The sequence below is a fragment of the Panthera leo genome, chromosome B2 (genome assembly GCF_018350215.1).
Source record: "Panthera leo isolate Ple1 chromosome B2, P.leo_Ple1_pat1.1, whole genome shotgun sequence".
Lineage (NCBI taxonomy): Eukaryota > Metazoa > Chordata > Mammalia > Carnivora > Felidae > Panthera > Panthera leo.
This window is the reverse complement of record NC_056683.1, coordinates 110,589,753-110,613,898: the sequence shown is the minus strand read 5'-3', so window position 1 is coordinate 110,613,898 and position 24,146 is coordinate 110,589,753. Positions and strand designations below refer to the sequence as shown.

The 24,146-nt window shown below is 36.4% G+C and overlaps 1 protein-coding gene across 1 annotated transcript in view; it reads left to right on the top strand.

The window, feature by feature from the left end:
- Positions 1–24,146, top strand: part of TRDN (triadin) — a 394,142-nt gene that overhangs the window by 153,970 nt on the left and 216,026 nt on the right. Inside the window, exons 11-13 of the mRNA XM_042939743.1 lie at positions 14,188–14,192; positions 16,517–16,570; positions 17,826–17,885. Of these exons, the coding sequence (XP_042795677.1) occupies positions 14,188–14,192; positions 16,517–16,570; positions 17,826–17,885 (119 nt within the window). The remainder of the gene's footprint in view (positions 1–14,187; positions 14,193–16,516; positions 16,571–17,825; positions 17,886–24,146) is intronic.

Here is a 24,146-nt window from a genome sequence, read left to right as displayed (position 1 = left end):
CAGTACAGTCATATGGGGGTTAGGGCTTCATGTGTGTATTTGGAGGAGACACAATTCAGTCCTTAGCACTTGGTAACCTCTGAGCCTCATTATTAGTAAATTAGCCGCTTAAATGTTTACCTTATACAATTAGAGTTGTTTAAATATTTCTTTTTGCGTAGTTGATGATTTGCCTTTGCATTCCTATTATATGTGGTTTCTCACCAGTATAAATTCCCAACTTGTATCATCTTTTGCATATGCTTGATATTGATAGGAGTTAAATATTTTTAAAAATGTCTTAACTGGACTCAAATGTAACTGAGTTATACTGAAAATAATAAAACCAAAACTGAGTAAACTCATCACTAGCAATTATTGTATATCATTTACCTAGCTAGTAAGCAGATTATTTAGAAAAAAATGCTCAGAACTTGAGAGAGAGAGAGAGAGACAGAGACAGAGAGAGGTCAGAGTCACATTTTGTTTGGCATTTGGACTATAAGAGCTTGTGTTACTGGAGATAATTTGACAAAAAACTGACGAGTGACTCTGTCACTGCCCCAATGTTCACAGGACAAGGGATAGCCTATAAATAATAGTGTCACCTTAAGTTTCATTGGATTCTAATTCTGTTGTTGTTGTTGTTGGGATATGGACATAAATCAAGGAACTCCAATTCCCCAATTTGAGACAGATTTTGATAGATTATTCAAGTGTTTGGCTCCAGTTTATCTCCTACAAGAGGTTCATAAAACACCAAGTAGAAAATGTTTTGCCTATCAGTCTGTCACTTGGAAAAGGATGTGTCATTTGTAAAGTGGGACACTTAGGCTTCTATTGTTCTATTAAAGAGCTATTTAATTTGACATTTTATCCTGGAACCCAATATGGTGTTTAAGTGAATAACATAATGATGCAGGATTACAGGGCTTTTGCTAGTATCTCCTTTTACTCCCAGAGAAGGAGTCTTTATGCTGAGAACACTGGCCCTGAACAGGTTCCCAAGGAGTCCATGCTATCAGGCGATGCTGAGATCATGGGCTTTGTCAAGGCTTGCAGATGTGCCTGCAACTTCATTAACATAATTGATTAGGAACTAGGACATATTTAGTATTAATCAAGCTGTTTTTAGTGAGGTTGATTATGCACAGTCCTTGATGCACTATTTTAGTCTGAAACTTCCTTAGGACCAAGTTGCAAGAAAATGGCATTACGTAAAAAGGAAACTGCATGTGGCACTAACGTATGCTATTTGATTTGAGGAATACAGATAGAACAGGTAAAATGTGGGAGCTTAAACATATTTTGCATTTTTTTTGTTTTAAGAAAGTAGAGCTTATCTATACACTGGATTATTAAATTTGTTCACAGGACATTGGCAACAGTTTAGAATTTTAACAGATTTTAAAAAATCATGGACCTTGCTGTGAATGAAACTGCTCTCATGTCTGTGAGGCCCTTAAAAGCTTCTGTTGTGTTTTCATGGCACTGAAAACAAGGAAAATCAGTTTCTCACAGCACACACTTCCTTCTTGGAAATCTTGGTGTGCTTCTCAAGCTATTTGTCTCATGCCTTGAAAATGTATCTTGCCGTCCTTTAACTTCGCTCCTCTCCCCACATCACATGCTTTGCACATCATAATGAAGTTTTTATTGCTTTAAATATTTGGATGTGAGGACTGATTGTATATTAAATCAGTTGTTTCCTTTGACTCCTCCTATATTTTTTAGGATATGTCTGGCCATGGAAAGTTGGCTACAATAGCATTAAACAAATCTCATATAACAATCACATCATGTAATCATTTCTGACATTGTCAATTGGCATTTAATTATGGATATAACTTAAAAGGGACTAACTTAAATATAATATTAATTCTCACATTCTTTCTAAAACAGTATTACATTTTGTGACAGAATTCCCATATCCACTGGGAGCTCTCCTGGGGCTCAAAAGACTGCAGGTTCAAAGAGCCACTAAAGCTACCACTTACCTCATTAAGAGAGCTTATCTACTGAGTTCCTCCCCCAAAGAAATGGCAACTGTTATATTAACATTAGGTTATTCTTATGTTTAGCCACTTTATCATCAAATGTTCATCGGAACTGTATTTCTCAGGAGGAATTAGCCCCTGACTCCTCTCAGACAGAATCCTCAGTGATTAAACAAACAGCTTCAGGCATCATTTTCCCAACCTCACCCCATCACCAAAAAAAAAAAAAAAAAAAAAAAGTTGCTTCATAAAATCGTAGTAGAAGCACAGTTACCAGATATGATCCCATTATTTTTTAATCAACAATGCGAAAAGATTTTTTTCTTTCCCTCTACTCAACATGGACATCTCCCACAACATCATGTTTTTTGTTGTCATTGTTCTCTAAAGAATAGAAGATTTCTACTCACATGTAATTATTCAACATTTAGTGTAAAATTGTCACAACTTGTCTATTGTGGCAAATATGTGGAAAGAAGTTATGTGATCCTTTATTAACTATATATCTTATGCTTAAGTTACTTTTAATATTCCATTATAAACATATAATTTACATAAATAAAGGCAAATATAATAAGGTAAATAAATACTGTATACCCTATCATCTTCTTGAATAAATACACAATTGGTACTTAGTACGGCAATTGTAAATAATATAATAAATGCCATCATCCATATGTGGGCAAAAGAACTCTAGAGAGAAGGCCAAGGACTCAGCTTCTAATCCCAGCTTTGACACTAATCAGTTATATGACCTTTGACAAATCAACTGACTTTAGGATCTCCATTTCTTCACCTGTAACGTGTGGGGACAGAACTTAAATGGTCTCTTTCTTTAAAATGTTTGTTTGATGTTTATTTTTGAGAGAGAGAGAGAGAGAGAGAGAGAGAGACAGAGTGTGAGCAGGGGAGGGGCAGAGAGAGAGAGAGAGGGAGACACAGGCTCCAGGGTCTGAGCTGTCAGCACAGAGCATGATATGGGGCTTGAACCCATGAATCATGAGATCATGACCTGAGCTGAAATCACATACTTAACTGACTGAGTCACCCAGGTGCCCCTAAATGGTCTCTTTAAGTCCCTTTTTACTTCCACCCAAGGATTTTAAGCTTATTGTTTTCAGGCTGATGGGTTGGTAATTAACTGCCTTAAGAGCAGAGGGAGGACTTAATGGCTTTGTACAGAGGTTAAATAGCTACCAGAGATGTTTACAGTATGCTTGTGGTCTGGATAGAGATATCTACTTGGGACAACCAGGCATGCCCCTATGCAATGAATAGTACCACGATGCATTATTTACTGATGTACAGAAGTAAGTTGTACAGACCATAAAAGCTGTAAAAGTTAGGATGAAGATGAGATATGAGTGAGGCAAGGCTATACAATGAAATCACAAGACTTGCATTGGGCCATAAAGAGTGGTTTGGTAGGATTTGTGTAGAGGAGAATGAAGCATTATAGGAAACTTATTATAAAATTATTTCTTACCATAAGATGAATCCGAGGACAATGTTCTACAGGAGCTAGTAATGTTTTATTTACAATTCTATTAAACCAAGAACTTTATCACTTTAGCTCTTCAGTGAGATATATCCTAAGAAGCAAAGAGCATAAAATAATAAAATAGAAATTTGGCCCCAGTTCTTATTCCATTAACTCTATGACACAATGAATTTTATTGAACTTTAGGCCAATATAATATTTTTCTTTGTTTTGTGGTGAAATAAACTTATCTCTTTCAGCAATTTTTGATGGAATTGACCTTTAGGTATTACTTTTGATAAAATATATAAACCAAACTACTTTCACTAGTTATTTAACTTAGAAACTTAACACAACTAAATGAAATAATGTGTATAACAACTTAGCACATTTTTTAGCACAGTTAGGTACTCAACCATTAATTGCTCTTATTGTTATTATTTTTATCAGGAAATTTCTCTTATATGTATAATAAATCATTAAATATTATGGTAGTTTTAATTGGTATCTCTAGAAAATAATAATGTGTTAGTGGCATTAGTCAGTATATGTGAAACTCTATATAATTTCTTAGTATAGAATTTGGTTCATATCCTGAAGGGTTTTGTACACACAGCTAAAGATTTTATGCCACCTCACAGACTACATGAGCCTGCTAAAGCAATTGAGCAAAGGAGTATGATCAGATTCACATTTTAGATTTATTGCGTCAGCCATAGAAAGAATGGATAGCTGAGCGGTGGAGATGGGGGTCTGGAGATGAGACAATTATAGGAGGCTACTGCTCATGAGGAAAAATTATGCTACTTTTCTTTTGAACAATTCCATTTAACCCTCAAAACAACTCCAAGCAGTACATATGATTTCACATCATTTTAGAATTTAGAGCTGATCAGAGAAATCTAGTAAATTGCCTAGGAGAACACAGCTATAACAGTGATATACAATTGACCTTCAAATAATGTGGAGATCTAAGGCACTGCTCGCCCCCTCCTAGCAGTCACAAATCCATGTATAACTTTTGACTACTAGAAAACTTAAGTATTAATAACCTACTGTTGACTGGAATCCTTATTGATACATAAATAGCTGATAATACATATTTTATATGTATTATATACTGTATTCTTAAAGGAAACTAGAAAAAAGGTTATTAAGAAAATCATAAGAGAGAAAATATATTTATACTACTGCATTTATACTACTGTATATTTATACTCTATTTATTAAAAAAATCCATTTGTAAGTGAACCAGTGTGATTCAAATGTTGTTCAAGGGTCAACTGTAATTGGAATTAGAAGCCAGGTGTCTCATATCCAGGTTTAGACTGTTTGCATTATTTTAAGACTAGCAATTAAGTGTTAGGGTTGAGCATGATTGCTAAAGTCTGTGTGACCTGAGTAAATGAATGGCATTAAGAAGAAGAACAGGTTTGGAGAGATGATAATGAGCTCAGTTTGGGGCTTGTTGAGTATGTAAGGGTCCCTGGCATATCAAGATGCAGAGGTATGGTGAGACATCCCAGGGCTAGCAAAAACAGGAAGGCTCTATCAGTCCTAAGCCTGAAGAGGTAGAGGAATGGAGTGGTTTACAAAGCCAAAAGCCCTGTAACTCTAAGAGAGATGCTCAGTCAGAGCTATGTCCTGCATTAAGACAACACATCATCAAAATTCTGTAAAATGATGTGTGTAATATCCTCGATAAGCCTGGGAGGGAATTGGATGATAACTCTTTTTTGTTTATTTTTATTTTTGAGAGAGAGAGAGCGCGCGCGCGCACACACACACACACACACACACACACACACACACACGAGTGGGGGAGGGGCAGAGGGAGACAGAGACAGAGAGGGACTATCTTAAGCAAGTGGAAGAATGTCAAGAAAAAGGGAAAGAAGAAGGGAAAGAAATGGGAGTTTTTCGTGGATTATGAAATATAAATACATTTTAATAGGAATTAAATATATTTCATAAGAAACTTGTGTCTCTAGAATTTTTCTCTCTTGTCATTTGGTTCTGATTTCCCACCACTGATTATTGGAAAGACTTTTTTTCTGAGACATTTACTTTTTCCTATTGACCTATGTGTAAGGGAAGTTTTTTCTACCCCTACACATCTAACAGTATAGTTAGGGTTGATCTGATTTGACCCTCCAGCAGGAGTGTTTATGGTGGGGATCAAGGGGGTGGCATCCACAAAGCAGGAAAGAGTAAAGGAGCCATTTGTTGATTAGAATCTGTTATTTGTTCTCTCATAACTTTTATCATCGTATCAAGAAAGTAGTTTTTACCCAGTATTTTGATCTATAAAGGAACAGAGAGGAAGTTAAGGATGACGTGGGCTGTGAATATGTGTGAACATGATCTATTAGTAGCTTTCTTATTATGGCATTCTGATTAAAACCTCTCATGCCAGCAAATTTTTCTCATAAAACATTTTATAAAAAATAACTGGATCCCTCCAAAGCTCTACTTTGTAAGTACCAGTATTTCTTTATAAAACATTTATTTGTTATTTGTGTCAGCTTAACCTAAATGTTTCCTCCTCTTAGACGAATTTGTTACAATTCCAAAAGATACTTTTCTTCTTCTCTAGAACAAAATGCATCTTTAAAGCCAGGTCAGTTTTAGCCAAATGGAGTAGAGTCTTGGCAACTGGTAACATAATAAAGGATTTATTGTTTTAATGTTTTTGTTTGATGTAATGTTTTGATGTTTAATGTTATGTTTAATGTTTTAAACATTACACATGTAAAAATTTTTGATCTACTAGAATAGACCTTATATGTGGAAAGAGAAAACAAAAAGTTTTGTTACTACTTTGGTATAGTTCATGAGAGAGGATGGAATTTATGTAGCCCATGAGTTAAAATAAACGCAAATTCAACATATTAAAATGATTACAACTTTAAAGTTGTACTCTTTGAAAGGATACTTGTTTCCTTTTTAATATTGATGTCCATTAGACATATTATTAAAAATGGAAAGGTTTTCATTGAAAATCAGACTTACACACATGTCCAATAACTCTTAGTAATTTTAAAGTCAAATTGTTTTTGAAAATAACTATTCAGTCTTTTTAATTTATTTAGTAAATCAAGTCCTAACTTCTCAAGGATCTGTTATAAAAATAGCAGTATCTTTGAAATGGTGCTATAAGGGGATATATATTTCAATTTTGAATGATAACCAGCTTTTTCTCTAAATATTGATGAATTTGTCACAAAAAGAAAAGTTTAATTTTCTGATGTTTCTAGGCATTCTTTAAATAAAATAATGTTTATTTATTTTTGAAGGAGAGAGAGACAGAGCATGAGCAGGGAAGGGGCAGAGAGAGGGGGAGACACAGAATCAGAAGCAGGGTCCAGGCTCTGAGAGGTGAGCACAGAGCCCACAGGAGACTTGAACTCACAAACCAAGAGGTCATAACCTAAGCTTAAGTGGGATGTTTAATGGACTGAGACACCCTGGGGGAGGCCCTCTAGGCATTCTTAACATTCCATATGTAATGAAATACTTTTGCAATCCATTTCCAGATACAGATAAATATATATAAAAAAAATTAAGATGAAAATATGGCAAAAGTAATCTCTTGTAAATAATATGATACTGAAAATGAAAAGGTGTTAGAAAACAATCTTATCTTTATGTTTTTCTTACCTTTACTGAAAGACACATTGGAAACATTTACAATAAAAGATCTTAAAGAAGCAATAATTTTGCATAAAAATAAACTTTAAAGGGGTTAAAAGAGCTCTTCCAAAGTCCTTACATGTGGGGAGCACTAAAAAAATCAAAACAAAACACAAAACAAAAGAACAAAAAAAATGGAATTGTACTATAGAAAGCTATCCAGGGATGTGTATGAAGAGGGAGAGCTTCTCACTTAGTGAAAGTCAATAAGCTTTGAGCATTTACTTTCTGAAATGTAAAAGCATTGAGGGAAAAAGAAAAACCAGAGTCTGTCTCTCTCATCTCTCTCTCATCTCTCTCTCTCTCTCTCTCTCTCTCTCTCTCACACACACACACACACACACACACTCACACAGACACTCTGAGGTTGTCTTTGCTCTTGCACTTCTAGGTAGAAAAGTGAAAAAAAAAAAAAAACAGATGTGGCAACCTTCATCTATATAAATATAACCCATTCAAAAGTAATGAAATCACTTATCTAAAAAGCTTTTATCATTTTTGAAAGGTTTGAGGGAAATCTATCTTATCCATTTTAAATATCAAGTTTAATTAACATAAGAAACTTTTTTGCAATTTGAAAGCTATCAAAGAATCTTTCTCTTTGCATTCATTTTTGCATACTAAATTCAGAAGTAGAAAAAAATTTGTCATTATGTCAGAGAACGTCAGCCATAAGGGAGCTGAAAGATAAGTTTGACAACACAAAGCAAAAGCTAGAACTTCTTTTCTGTCTAAGGGTCTGTTCACTTGCAAGTTTTTAATAGAATTAAGTCCACCTCAAGCTTTATTTTCCATTTGCAGCGAGAGCAGGATGTGTTTATCCTCTAGTTTGGACTCCTTGTTATGTCAATTACAGGGTTTGGGAAACTGGGCAAGTGTCTTTTTCCTGAGCAGATTTCCTCACAGGTTACAGGAGGTATACAGTTTTTACCTGAGGACCAAGTTAATGCTGACATCTGTAAGGTCAAGTGCTTTATGACCTTAATGAGTGATGTTCCAACCAAACTTAAACACATATGTTTGCCTTGCTCAGACCATACAAAATAATTATGGAGATCCCTTCTCCACAATCCTTTTGAGGCTTAATGAACTGTATTATGGTATCTTGAAAAAGTTTGGACTTACATTGATCAGATCTAGAGTCCTTTGGGACATTTCCTTTGTGAATGGTACTATATCTCTAGGAATTCTCAGCAGCGCCTGGGTGGCTCCACCAGTTAAGCATCCAACTCTTGATTACAGCTCAGGTCATGATCTCACAGTTCTCTGGGCTGACAGTGTGGAACCTGTTTGGGATTCTCTCTTTCCCTCTCTGTGCCCCTTCCCTGCTCCAGCTCTCTCTCTCAAAATAAACTTAACCAATCCCTCAGAGATACAAACAATTATCAGGGAATACTATAAAAAATTATATGCCAGCAAATTGGACAACCTGGAAGAAATGGACAAATTTCTAAACACCCACACTCTTCCAAAACTCAATCAGGAGGAAATAGAAAGCTTGAACAGACCCATAACCAGCGAAGAAATTGAATCGGTTATCAAAAATCTCCCAACAAATAAGAGTCCAGGACCAGATGGCTTCCCAGGGGAGTTCTACCAGACATTTAAAGCAGAGATAATACCTATCCTTCTCAAGCTATTCCAAGAAATAGAAAGGGAAGGAAAACTTCCAGACTCATTCTATGAAGCCAGTATTACTTTGATTCCTAAACCAGACAGAGACCCAGTAAAAAAAGAGAACTACAGGCCAATATCCCTGATGAATATGGATGCAAAAATTCTTAATAAGATACTAGCAAATCGAATTCAACAGCATATAAAAAGAATTATTCACCATGATCAAGTGGGATTCATTCCTGGGATGCAGGGCTGGTTCAACATTCGCAAATCGATCAACGTGATACATCACATTAACAAAAAAAAAGAGAAGAACCATATGATCCTGTCAATCGATGCAGAAAAGGCCTTTGACAAAATCCAGCACCCTTTCTTAATAAAAACCCTTGAGAAAGTCGGGATAGAAGGAACATACTTAAAGATCATAAAGGCCATTTATGAAAAGCCCACAGCTAACATCATCCTCAACGGGGAAAAACTGAGAGCTTTTTCCCTGAGATCAGGAACACGACAGGGATGCCCACTGTCACCGCTGCTGTTTAATATAGTGCTGGAAGTTCTAGCATCAGCAATCAGACAACAAAAGGAAATCAAAGGCATCAAAATTGGCAAAGATGAAGTCAAGCTTTCGCTTTTTGCAGATGACATGATATTATACATGGAAAATCCGATAGACTCCACCAAAAGTCTGCTAGAACTGATACATGAATTCAGCAAAGTTGCAGGATACAAAATCAATGTGCAGAAATCAGTTGCATTCTTATACACTAACAATGAAGCAACAGAAAGACAAATGAAGAAACTGATCCCATTCACAATTGCACCAAGAAGCATAAAATACCTAGGAATAAATCTAACCAAAGATGTAAAAGATCTGTATGCTGAAAACTATAGAAAGCTTATGCAGGTAATTGAAGAAGATATAAAGAAATGGAAAGACATTCCCTGCTCATGGGTTGGAAGAATAAATATTGTCAAAATGTCAATACTACCCAAAGCTATCTACACATTCAATGCAATCCCAATCAAAATTGCACCAGCATTCTTCTCGAAACTAGAACAAGCAATCCTAAAATTCATATGGAACCACAAAAGGCCCCGAATAGCCAAAGTAATTTTGAAGAAGAAGACCAAAGCAGGAGGCATCACAATCCCAGACTTTAGCCTCTACTACAAAGCTGTCATCATCAAGACAGCATGGTATTGGCATAAAAACAGACACATAGACCAATGGAATAGAATAGAAACCCCAGAACTAGACCCACAAACGTATGGCCAACTCATCTTTGACAAAGCAGGAAAGAACATCCAATGGAAAAAAGACAGTCTCTTTAACAAATGGTGCTGGGAGAACTGGACAGCAACATGCAGAAGGTTGAAACTAGACCACTTTCTCACACCATTCACAAAAATAAACTCAAAATGGATAAAGGACCTGAATGTGAGACAGGAAACCATCAAAACCTTAGAGGAGAAAGCAGGAAAAGACCTCTCTGACCTCAGCCGTAGCAATCTCTTACTCGGCACATCCCCAAAGGCAAGGGAATTAAAAGCAAAAGTGAATTACTGGGACCTTATGAAGATAAAAAGCTTCTGCACAGCAAAGGAAACAACCAACAAAACTAAAAGGCAACCAACGGAATGGGAAAAGATATTTGCAAATGACACATCGGACAAAGGGCTAGTATCCAAAATCTATAAAGAGCTCATCAAACTCCACACCCGAAAAACAAATAACCCAGTGAAGAAATGGGCAGAAAACATGAATAGACACTTCTCTAAAGAAGACATCCGGATGGCCAACAGGCACATGAAAAGATGTTCAACGTCGCTCCTTATCAGGGAAATACAAATCAAAACCACACTCAGATACCACCTCACGCCAGTCAGAGTGGCCAAAATGAAGAAATCAGGAGACTATAGATGCTGGAGAGGATGTGGAGAAACAGGAACCCTCTTGCACTGTTGGTGGGAATGCAAATTGGTGCAGCCACTCTGGAAAGCAGTGTGGAGGTTCCTCAGAAAATTAAAAATAGACCTACCCTATGACCCAGCAATAGCACTGCTAGGAATTTATCCAAGGGATACAGGAGTACTGATGCATAGGGGCACCTGTACCCCAATGTTTATAGCGGCACTCTCAACAATAGCCAAATTATGGAAAGAGCCTAAATGTCCATCAACTGATGAATGGATAAAGAAATTGTGGTTTATATACACAATGGAATACTACGTGGCAATGAGAAAAAATGAAATATGGCCTTTTGTAGCAACATGGATGGAACTGGAGAGTGTGATGCTAAGTGAAATAAGCCATACAGAGAAAGACAGATACCATATGGTTTCACTCTTATGTGGATCCTGAGAAACATAACAGAAACCCATGGGGGAGGGGAAGGAAAGAAAAAAAAAAAAAAAGAGGTTAGAGTGGGAGAGAGCCAAAGCATTAGAGACTGTTAAAAACTGAGAACAAACTGAGGGTTGATGGGGGGTGGGAGGGAGGGCAGGGTGGGAGGGAGGGCAGGGTGGGTGATGGGTATTGAGGAGGGCACCTTTTGGGATGAGCACTGGGTGTTGTATGGAAACCAATTTGACAGTAAATTTCATATATTAAAAAATAAAAAAAAAATAAATAAATAAATAAATAAATAAACTTAAAAAAAAAAAAAAAAGGAGTTTGTAAGAGGTGCCTGCAGGACAGGAGCAGTCACTCTGCACCTCAGTTCCCTCAGCTGGCCGTGGCAATAACACTGGCCATTCTCTGTCCAAACCAGGCTCTACGGGCTATTTCCGACTCAGTCTGTGCTTACTTCCCCCAGAAGTAGCTTTTGCAAGTTTCACATGGCCTTCTTGGTTTTGGGCCTCTGCGATGGTTCCCTTAGATTCTACCTTGAATATCCTTCAAAGTCTTTATTATAATTGTAAACTTCCCCACTTATTCCCATACCTAGTGTTCCCGGAGGGAATCTTTTAACACTATAGACCCTGGCAAGGGGTCTGACATAAGGGAAAATAAACATCTGTTGATTGAGAAAATTGTAATTTTAAAAGTCTCCGGGCAGTCACTGAAAGGTGCGATGGAATTGCTGATTGTGAATTGTTTGTTGTTAATAGCTGATAATGAGAGGAGCTGGCTTCCAAGAATAATTCAGCTATCACTAACAGAAAAGCTAAGGCAAAGACATCAGATTCAGGTTCGGACAGGCCAGTTTAGTTATGCCAGATAATTCAAGTGAAGTCCTTAATTTAGAGAGCTTTGCTGCCATAGCAACCTAATTACAATGTAAAGTGAGGTACTCCTACCAAGATTCTGTAATGTTACATTCCTTCAAGAGTCCCAAATATAATTCAGAGGAAGAAAACAAGGAAAAAAGAAAAATATACATATATTTGTGTTTTATTCTTTTACTTTCTTATTCTTCGATACAAGATCGCAGTCCAATGGGTCACTTAACACCACTCAGTGACAGCCAAAGTTCCTCTTAAAATGTAACTCAGCATCATATAATTTCTCTGCTCGAAACCTCTCAGTGGCTTCTTATCTTACAGTAAAATGGGACAGTCATATCATGAACAACAAATTCTATGTTCAAGGTCTTGGCAGATATTTTTCCTTCGTCTCAAAAGTTCTCCCTGATAGCCCAAAGCTCTCCTGCTGTTTTTCAAGACACTTTTCAAATCTTACCCATTCTAAAAGATTTACACTTCTTCCTTAAAAAAAAAAAATGCAATGCTTCCTTCCACCCTCTTATTCTTTAATCTTCCAAAACAAGCTCTCTTTTCCTGACCCTTATTACCACCTGACATTATATATTCATGTAAATGTATTCATATATATAAATATACATATATATATGAATATATATATAACACGCATATTTATTCAAAGCCTTAAAAACTGACTTTTTCCCACATTTAACATTTTTGAAGCCACAGCAAGGCCAGAGACCATACAGTAGCTATTTACAAAGCTAAAACTTTTTTAAGTTGCTTACTCCCAGCAAAATTAAGAAATAATGCAAGAAGCATGCTTCATTTGGAGAATAAAGGGATACATGGGTGAAGAGGGCCCTAAATATGCTCTACTCATTCCCCTGCCTTTTATGGTTGACAATGGAAGAGTTACTCATAGTTACATAAGGCAGCGGCTACTAATTATAGCGAAACCAAGACTGGAATCCACTTCATTCCAGCACAGCACCGCTTCATAACATGTTAAACCTACTGATGTACTTTTTTTCCTGAAGTTTCTTAATATACAGTATTCCAGACACAGCCTCTCTTCATACAGAAAAATAAGAATTCATGTGCATTTTCTTAAATAGATCAATAAATATCGTATCTAGAAAAATTACTGAAGATTCTATGTGGTCAGATTTTTATTGTTTTTAAAATAGCGTAATAGCTACCCGCTGCCAACATTTTATGAACATTCCCTCTGGTCTAGGCACTTCAGCTCAGCGTCTCCATTCTTCACAACAAACCAGCAAAGTAGATTTTATTAGTCCCATTTTTCAAATGAGGACAATGAAATTCAGTGTGTCACAGCACATTGCCCAATTTCCCATAACCAGAAAGGGTCAGAGACAGAATTTAGACCAAGGTCATCCACGCTAGCACCCATGCTTTCTCTCTTGCCTCATGCTTCTGTATGATAACAATGGAGAACTGTAATAATCACTGCTGTCATTGAACTTATCTGCTTGTGTGAAGCTTCCCATGCTCATGGAATGAGTGGGGTTCCAGGCCAACCTTTGCCACTCTAAAGAAATAAAGTGAAAGGGGCAAGATGTGTTGGAATGCATTGTTATAGAACAAACACACCCTTGTTTACATGACTCGGACCAAGAATACATCCATCCTGGCCATAGAAGGTTAGAAGAGAAGCAGCCATCTGGAGTGTAAAATTTGGATACTCCCTACAGTAGAAAAGAAAAGAGGGGACGAACAAAACATAAGTTGAAAATCCAACATTTGCATTTGTTTTCCCATTTTGCTGGGAACAGACATCTTAGAAAGCTTTAGGATTATAATTAACTATTGTTCATTCTCTGGGTTTGAGATGGCATAAAAACATTTAAAAGCAAGAGAAAAGCCCATTGTAAGGGTTTAGAAAGTAAAAAGTAAGTCATTTAATTTTTCTTTCATCTAATGTTAATTTATGCAGAAGCTAATAACATATTTGTGGCTCAGAGCTGCTCCTTGTGGAGAGGATTTCTCTCTCAACCTGCGTTCCTGTGATCCCTGCCATATAGAGCCATCATTTCAGGGCGTATGACACTTTTGCCAGAGAGAGGCAATACACTGATAAGTTCACATTCTACAGACACGTTTAATTGCTACCCCCTCTGAAAACCAATGGTATTAAATGTTCTAACTCTTCTCTAGCTGCCACAAACAAAATAGCCAACAACTTGGAAGAGAGGGTGAGGATGAAATTAAATATTTGGGTGCATAGTCAGGCGGAAAGGGAAGAGTGTTGTTGAATGTTGAGGGAGATAAAAGTCAGGGGAAGGAGTATTTTCATAAAAGAAATTGGCAGGATATTCTGAGCAGGGTATAATTAAATTGTTGTGTCTTTTATAATTCCATTAATTCCACTGCTGCCAAATCACCTATAGAATAGAGACAATAGTGCTTGAAGAAATGCAGAATCTTCAATTTGATGTTTTAAGTGAATTCACCATGAATAAAGTAAGCCCCATAATGACAGCTTAAAGGTCTAATTCATAAAAATGTTATTAAAGTACATTATTTATACCTGCTTTTTTGTGGACTTCTGCTTTTATTCATGACTCTCTCAGTGTATGGCCATAATCACAGGCAGAGTGTAAATGGAAGTATTAATTCAATCTGAACTAAGGCAAGAATACTGTATCACCACAATAAAATTCCAGTTATATTAATTTAAAGGGCAGAATTTATTGCACAAGAGTATTCTCTTTAAAAAAAAATGAAAAGAGTGTCTTCCATCTTATGACCTCAGATATCTACTTTCATTCTGAAGTTCAATGTAAGATTGACTAATTGGCAAGAACTTTTAAATGAAATATTTATTCATCTATATTATGAAACGGAGAGATTTGGATACTGAGTTGTGATCTTATTGTGACTACAGTCTTGCTATTTGATATGGGCTAAGAAATATTTACAAGTAATCTGTATTTTAATTAATCCATATTCTGGCACAAATGTTTAGCAAATGCCAATTCAATTGTCTGGCATATGCATTTATTTAGATAACATGGAAAATACCCTGCTATGTAAAATTTCTCCCAGACAAGCTGAAAGTAATAATACTTAAGTCAAAAGTATCTTTATTCAGAATTTTAAACATGATTTGCATATTTAATATGTATAAACCTTTAGGAAAAGGCAAAGTGGAATTCAAGTGGTTTATTTCTAACTCTGGAACTATCAGAATTGGACTTGTTGACTCTCTCCTTCTGACTGGATGGGCTGTAATGGCACACTGCAGACACATTTAGACAGAGTGTGAATATCTTTCTCCCTATGACACCAGCTTATCTCTAGGAGTCATGAAAAGGGGTTCTTTATAAATTATACTTCTAACACTGAAAGTGTTGTCTTTGATCTTGTAGGTAAAAAATCTCTATACCTAAGGGAATGAATTAATTCCTATATTTAATGAGAGGCAGTCATTAGTAGACAATTTCAACATTCATACTAGAACTATGCATTGGATTTCTTCAGCACAGTAACAATCTCATAATATTTCTGGATGATAAAAATCTTTGAATGCTTGGCATCTATATGTGTGAGGAGAGACAAAGGACAGATACAAAGGTGTTTCAAATATAGGTAAATAGCACCACTAATTGAGGATAAGAATTAGTCATCTTCCAACATTAACTGAACTTAGAGCTGCCTCAAACCTAAAAACACTGAATATTCCATTTCAACAACTTCTACATGACTTTGTTATGAAATGAGTACACTCACCAGAACAATGTCCAGAGATGACCAGTTGTTAACAAGGCTGTGGCTAGGCATTTGAGGTTCCCTCTGCCCCTCAGATTAAGATTTCTCAGATCTCTGAAAAATAACTCTTCCACGAGGAAGTCCAGAGCCACCACATGCTGCTCTGTGTGGGACCCAGACTTACTGCAAACCTCTGGGTGCAGAGTGTGAGCACCCTCGTTGATACAACCACTCAGAAAGGGCAGTGGAACTTATGTCCCCAACACACTGCCAGACAGATGTCACCAGGCTCCAAATGCCTGTTGACAAGAAGCAGATTTGACAAACGGTTAAATCAAAATAGATCACATTAATGGCCTCCTGTACTACTTCTAATGAAACTAAACATCTGAAAGGAAAACAAAAAAAAGTATTTCTTTTAGTTTACCTGCAGTATCTTTCCCAGATATGATGTTTTAATTTCATATATTACCATCTTACTTTAGGCACCAAACAATTGCTTGGTTCAGAAAGCTCAAAGGATCTTGTTCATTATTTATAAACAATATTAACAACCTGCAATTTTATGCATTTACTGTGAGCCAGGCACTATGCGGAGTGCTTTGTAAACATGATCTAACTGAGAGGAGTACTATTATTTTACAAATGAGGAAAATAAGGTTTAGTGAGATTAAATCACTTGCTCAAAGTCACAAAGCTATCTGGAGGCAGAAGTGATTTCACAGTAATCCTTCATTCAAATCTTAGTTTTTCCTTTGTATTACATTTTCCTGAAAGAAATATTTTCAATTTTCTTCTCCAGAAAAAGAAGAGGAAAAGAAGAAAGCTGAGAAGAAAGTGACTTCTGAAACAAAAAAGAAAGGTGAACAATTTAAAAACTAACACAGAAACCAATTAATATCCTTTTACAATACTACTCATAAAGCTCTTGTTTTCTAGGAAAGATATTCCCTTAATAATTTTATTGTTATTGTTGTTAGCAGTCTTGAAATTTATAAATATTCTAAATAAGGTTGAATTGATAAATTTTTAAAAAGAAAATTTATGTCTAAACACTTTTCTAAATTGTTACTGATGGAATTTTTTTCTTACTGAGGAGTGGTACTCAGTTCTCTCTCTGCAAATACAAATATGAAGTTCTTATTCAATTCATTCAGTTTAATAAAAAGTGTCTATCAAAAGGGCAACTATTGAATGTATAAGGAAAAAAAAAACCTAGTTGATTGATATACCGTATTTTGTTATTTAAAAAAAATTGTTTTAATGTTTATTTATCCTTAGAGAGAGAGCAAGCATGAACATGAGCAGGGGAGAGGCAGAGAGAAAGGGGGACACAGAATCTGAAGCAGGCTCCAGGCTCTGAGCTCTGAGCTGTCAGAACAGAGCCTGATGGGGACTGGAACTCTTGAACTGCGAGATCATGACCTGAGCCTAGGCTTAACTGACTGAGCCACCCAGGCACCCTTATTACTTTTAGATGGTTGTTTTCAAATAGTGCATCTGAAGTTTCAAGTGAGCTCCAGAGATTTCTGCTTCTGACATGCTTCCAGTGGCTTGATAGCCCAGAGAACTTTCAATATATTCATTTTAATGTCCTTTAGAAAAACTATTGAGGGGCGCCTGGGTGGCTCAGTCGGTTGAGCATCCTACTTCGGCTCGGGTCATGATCTCACAGTCGGTGAGTTCGAGCCCCGCATCGGGCTTTGTGCTGACAGCTCAGAGCCTGGAGCCTGCTTCAGATTCTGTGTCTCCCTCTCTCTCTGACCCTCCCCGTTCATGCTCTGCCTCTCTCTGTCTCAAAAATAAAAAATAAACATTAAAAAAAACTATTGAATAATAGCAAAATTGATAATGGCATATAATATTTCCATTGTCATGAGAATTTTGTTTTTGAGCTTAGCACAAATTTGCTCCCTTCCTGAGGAGGAAACACAACAGAGGTCCATTTGTGTTAGGAAGGTGCTGGTTTGCTCATATTTGACACTACTGTGGCACGGATTTAGGATTACTCTATAGAAGATGAGTTGGATGCCATAAAGGCAGTCACGTGTGCCCCAAAATACATAAGAATTAAACAGACGCCTAAAATGAGTAAAATTTTCTCATTTTACTACCAGAAAAAGAAGCTGTCAAAAAGAAAACCGACAAGGAAACTGCCGTTGATGTGAAAAAAAAAGGTATTGTACTTTGTTTCCTTAGTCAAGTTATGTTCACAATGTTTGTTCATGAAAGAAGTTTGGGGCGATGTAAACAAACTGGATATAGGTACTTAAATCTGTGCATGTTCAGGCTGTCAAAGCAAACATTGCACTGGACGAAATTAAACATGCAAGGAAGGCTTTATTCAAGGCTGTTGCAAAAGAGGATAGAGGCCACAACTCATTCTGAACTCAATTATACTGAAACAAAGAGGAGGAGGGTTTTTAAGAGCTGCAATGGGGTGGAGGGTTTAGGCCATGTGTGTGCTAATGGGCCTGACTCAGAGCAAAAGTAGACTGGTTTCTTAATTTCATGACTGGAGTGCAGTTTTACAGCTTGGAGCAAGGCACTCCAAGGAGTTAGATTCTTACTATCCCACAGAAATGGGGAGACTGGGGTACTATTGTTCTTGATGATTACATTTCAAAGGGATGGCTTCCTGCTCCCTGAGAAAGGTATTCTTGAGTTAGAAAACCAGGAAAGAGCGTTTTAAAAAGATTTCTATTTGAAAGGAGCAGAGAAAGATTTACAATTACAAGTCTTCTGAAGTAATTGCTCTAAGTAAAAGGAGGGTAAGAGCCTAAGGTCAGAAAGAAGCCTGTCTAAAGTTTAGGGAGGCTGAATTCAGAGAACTTTAAGGCCATCCTGGTGAAGACATAATGAAATTGAGAAGAGCTACATAGTATAATAACACCGCTTTGCAAAGCTAAGAAGCTCGGAGAGAGTAATGCAGACCATTAAGAAAGAGCGTTGTTCAACAGCTTAGATTTTTGCTTTATACTTAGTCGTGCTTTAATTCTTGCTCAAACATGAATACCAGCTTCTATTCAGGTTAAGCTTAAGTCTAGGTGAAAAAGATAGTTGTCTCACATTATGAGATATTATGGTTTGGTGTTAAGTGTTCTCACCCCCAAATATTTCCTCCACTAGTGTCAGTGATGCTTGAAATTCCACTATTAGAGATATTCCATTCCTTTGAGTTATGAAGGAATTGTCCTCTATTAAGATGCAAATCTCCTAGGCCTGTGTGTATGGGCTAACAAACTAATTCTTCTCAGTTATTAACACTTAAAGTGAATGAGATTTCCAGACCCTTTCTGTGTAATAATAAGCTGGAAACAACGCCCTAGAAAATGGGGTGGTAGGTAAGCTTAAATGAAGGAGAGGTTGAAGAGAGAGCTTCAAGGCAGGCTATTGTGTGGAGAGAGAAGGACTGGATAGCATCAGTGAAAACGGTTTTCTTCTAGGAAGTAGATAGCTTATCTAGAGGGGAAAAGGTGATGGTGAAGGATCCTGAAAAGGAAGGCTACCGAATGCCAAACTAGATACTAGTTAGTAACAAATAGGGGTTGCAGGAAGTCCCCAACATCATGCTGTAAGCAGGGTAAAAAAAAAAGTGTAAAGTATTAACAGTTGCATGATTGTATGACTCATGAAATGCTCAAGAAGAGACCTCCAGGTGTTCTGTGGGTCTGAGAACTGATAGCCAAATATTTTACTTTGCATTCAAATTTCCGTTATTAAGGGCATATTATTGTAGAATCTGTTGTATTGTTGAACATTCATTGAGTTTGACTTAAAACTTTCCTTATGCCCCTGGTGAAATACGTACCTTATCATAAAAGAAGGAAAAATGCAATTTTGGCTATTTGATGGCTGCTTGGGTCCATATATCTGTGACATGATTGGGTGCTAAAGGGAAACAAGGTTCTCCTTTCTGGACCATCAGTTTTACCAGGTATTTGAAGAAGAAGTTTTGAATTGAATTGTAATCTCCAAAATATTTGTCATATGTTTGCAAATGCAAAATCAGAAAATACTTTTGGCAAAACTCAGTGATGTGCATGGTTGTCGTTTTAGTTTGGTTTTAGTTTTTTAGGAGAAAGGCAACATGCCTTATGGACAGTGAGTGATGGGAAAATTTGATATTTCTCTGCTACTGGGAGACCTGTGTTATTAGCCCAGCAGTCATGTCAGAGTGAGGTTATGTACCACTGGCAACAGAACTGATTATGCCAATATCACTCCCCACAAGGTCAGGCTCATCCATTCACTGCCTACAAGGCCAGTGCTCATGTGCTCATCCACTGAAACAGAACTAACTGGGTGGTTGCTCAGCATACCTGGGGAAGGCTGCTCAGCTAGCGTTGAAAAGCAAGTTTGTCCTTCTTGGAACCAGTTTCCCGTGTGTTTGTTTGTTCGTATGTTCACTGTTGATGACACAAAATACTGTTGGATCTTAAAAATTAGTTCAACTTCCTAATGAAAATATGTGCAAATTGTTTGTTTATAAGCTCTTAACCCTCCAATACACTCAAAATTGTGTGTGTGTGTGTGTGTGTGTGTGTGTGTGTGTATGTGAGAGAGAGAGAGAGAGAGAGAGAGAGAGAGGTAGAGAGAGAGAAAGAGAAAGAGAGAGAGACAGAGACACAGAGATTTAATTAATGTTAGTTTATAACTCTTGTTTCTTTTTAGAGTTTAATAATTCTCCAATTGTATTTTCATGTGAGAAGCAATATGGTTTAAAAGCAGCCAGTTTGAAATGTGACAATAGTAATTTCTAGAGATAACGAAAGAAATTGAAAATAATCTGAAATCTTGAAGAGCTGGGGCACATATGTCATTTCTTCCTAAAATAGTCAGAGGAATATAGCAGAGTGTCCGATGTCACTACTCTAGCCCCAAAGAGTAGAAAATTTACAAAGCATAAGATATGCCTAGATACTTATGGGATTTACCACGATATTTTATTATATTTATATTGACTTTTGTATTATTTACATTTATATAACATATAAAGTTACTTACATATTATATTGTTATTTTATTTTATTACATGTATATTTTATAATTATGTAGATGCAAATGAACCTGAGACATAAATTCTATGATAAATGAGCCTCTACTGCCTGAAACTAGTAAATCACACTTTGCAAATGATCTATGCTATGGAAAATGAGGGTGGGATTTTACATGATATAAAATTGCCAGTTCACAAGTTAATAATGGTTGAAACAGGGTAATTGGTGCATCCAGGTTCATGATAATAATCTCTTATTTTGTATATGTTTCAAATTGTCCTGGTACAAACAAATATGTGCCACTTATAAAACACTGTATGAAATGGCAAAAAATAGTCACCAGGATATTTTTACAATGTTATGAGGTAAGTTTCAGTCTGAACACCATGGAAAACGCAATCAAGAAAGGAAATAAAAACCTTTAGAAAATATCTCCCTGTGTTTATATGACACTTCAGTGTTAGACATACAAACCACTCAAGGTAGACAAGCAGAAGGACTTCCATCCAGGAAAGTGGACACAGCACAGTTGTTGGAAGCACCGGAAGAACACTGAAATCAAGGAGCTGTTACTAGATTACTGAGCATCAAGGCCTGTGAGTTGGTCAGGAAGTGGCTTCACTCATCAAAGCTGCCTCTTAACAGCCACAGACTAGATCCTGGAAATGTTGAGGCCAGCCTAAGCAACCGGCTCACATCAAAGTGACCTGTGCCAAAATTGTCTGCTTCTCAGTCTCCTATAGGTGCATCTAACTGGTAGAATTAAATATACTGCAAGTGAGTCTGGAAGATGCAGGTTTTTGGCATTCCATGTTTTCCATCTGGAAGGAGGATTAAATGGAAGTTAAAAGAGGCCATCTAAGGTATCTATAATAAAGATACAGAAATGTTTTATAAGATAAAACTCACATAATAAAAGAAGGTTTTTGAAGGCCTGAATTACACAAAGATGGGTCAATCAAGCAACATGATAAAAATGTGGCAGTTTAAATGCTCATAAGACATAGTCAAATATAGTTTGTGTTATTCTTTACCTAAACTGTAGATAAAAGACATTCTTCATCACTTTATTTCACAAAATGGTATTTTTGAAGAAATAATGTTCTTAGTGCTTGATGAGGTTATAATGGTTAAAAAATTAACAAGTTGCTTTCCTTATAATGAAACAATTATAACCTGGAGAAAAAACATAAACCAGGATAGAATAAGATCAAAACTATGATTCATTTCTTTCAGATTGGCATTTCTGGAGTTATAAGTTATCATAAATTTTTTGGACTTAGATTCATTACCACCCTATAATGTTTACAAGCCTATTAATTATGAAGATAATTTTGACTTGATAACTGATAGATAATGGTGTAAAATGATGTTTCATTATCACACTTTGCAACATGACTTTTTTCCCAAGAATTATCTGAATAGGAGTATAAACTATAAGAAAGATCCTGAAAAAACATACTAGTTTCTCTGGAATAGCTGCTAGAAAAGGACAAATTCACTCATCCATGTATTCTTGCATGCATTCTTATAAAAAATATTCACTTAATGTCTACCATATACCAGCCATTGTGCCAGGTGCTGAGTACACAGAGGTAGACAACTGAACATAAACCCTAACAGAGTTTACATTTTGATAAAGGAGGCACACAGTGAACATGATGTCCATAAGTCCACCTTGGGATAAGGGCCATAGGAGAAACAAATTTGAGGCAGTTAGGAGAAAGCAATGAGTGGGGATAGGGAGCTATTTAAATAGATAAACTTGTTAGAGCAGGCTTTTCTAAGAGACAGCATGTAACCTGTCAGGGGGCTCGATCCCATGAACCATGAGATCATGACCTGAACCAAAATCAGGAGTTGGATGCTTAACCAATGAGCCACCCAGGCACCCCTTTAAGAGACAGCATTTAAACTGGAATCTGATATATTGTCAGGATCCAGCCATTGATGTGTGCATCTTTATGTGATGTGTGAATGTGGTATGTATGTGTGTGTGTGTGTGTGTGTGTGATAGATGTATATGTGCAATATGTATGAGAGGAAGTACAAGGGGTCAGAATATATAGGGACATATGTAAGTGTTTATTAAAAGTATAATAGGAAACACGAAGGATATTAGCAGTGTAGAAAAACATTTTCATTTATACTTTACACAAGTATATACTCATTTTGAAAATGGGTTAGAGGGAGAAAAAGAAGAGGTAAGCCAATTAAAAGATGGGATCATTTACTGAGATGAGGAAGCTTATCTGGGGAACAACTGTGATAGAAACAATCTAGTTTCCTCTTGAGTCTGTTAAGTTTCAAGTGTATGTGACATATTATTCACATTTTATATCAGGAACTATTTTAGCTGTTTTTTGATACTAACTCATTCAATCCTTATAATAAGTGAATAAATAAACTGTTCTAATCCTCATTATAAATTGAGTAACCTAAGACACAGAAAGGTTAAGTAACTTGCCCAGGGTCACACAGTTAGTAAATGTCAGGGCCAGGATATTAATCCATCTACTCTACTCTAAAAAGGCAGTTAAATACATAGGTCTGGATTTCAGAGGGGATTCTGAAGTAAAGCGACATATACAGAAATCCATATAGATCGTATTTGTTTCTCTGGGAATAGATGAGATTACCCAGAGAGATTGTGTCAAAAGAAATAGAGAATAGAATACAGAATGAAGACCTGTGGAATTCCAACATGTAGAGATTAGATAATGGAAAATAAAGCAAAAGAGGCTGAAAGAACTGCTAGAGAGATTAAAGGAAAAGGAAAAGAGTTTGGTATTAGAGACATTTCAGAAATGGATGTTTCAAGAATCGTGAAGTTATCAGCCTTGTGAATGTTACTTAAAAGCTGTGACACAAGGGCAGGAAAGACAAGAGCACTTCCTATAGAGTGAAGGAATAAAACCAGATTGCAGTGGAGGCACAAAAATGAAGAGGAAAGCAGTGATTTTTTTTTTTTTTTAAATTGTGTCTGCATAAAGGAGGAAAGAGTCTTTTTTGTATTGTTTAGTTTTGTTTTGGGAGGTGAATTTGGAAGCTGTGGACATCAACACAATTTGAGAGACTGATGCTCAAAAGGACAAGGTATGAGTGGAAATCTAAGAATTAATCGAGAATTCATTGTTAGATGAGCACATGGGTGAAAAAATAATCTGCTTTTTTTGAGATAATACCACGATGCTCCAGTAGTCAAAACCTGGTGTTTTCAAGTTATGAAGAAGAATCTATCTAGATTGTCGTATAAAAAGAAGCATGCATTTGAAGATATACATGAAGATTAGGCAGCTCTGGTGATAAAACTAAAACTCCAATAATAAATACATTCTGAGTTGAAAGCCTTGGTTTTAGAGATAGACATATCAAAATGTCCTTGATGTTCACTGAATAGGAGAGGGTAAGTTTGTGAAATGTACTTTAATGTTTTTT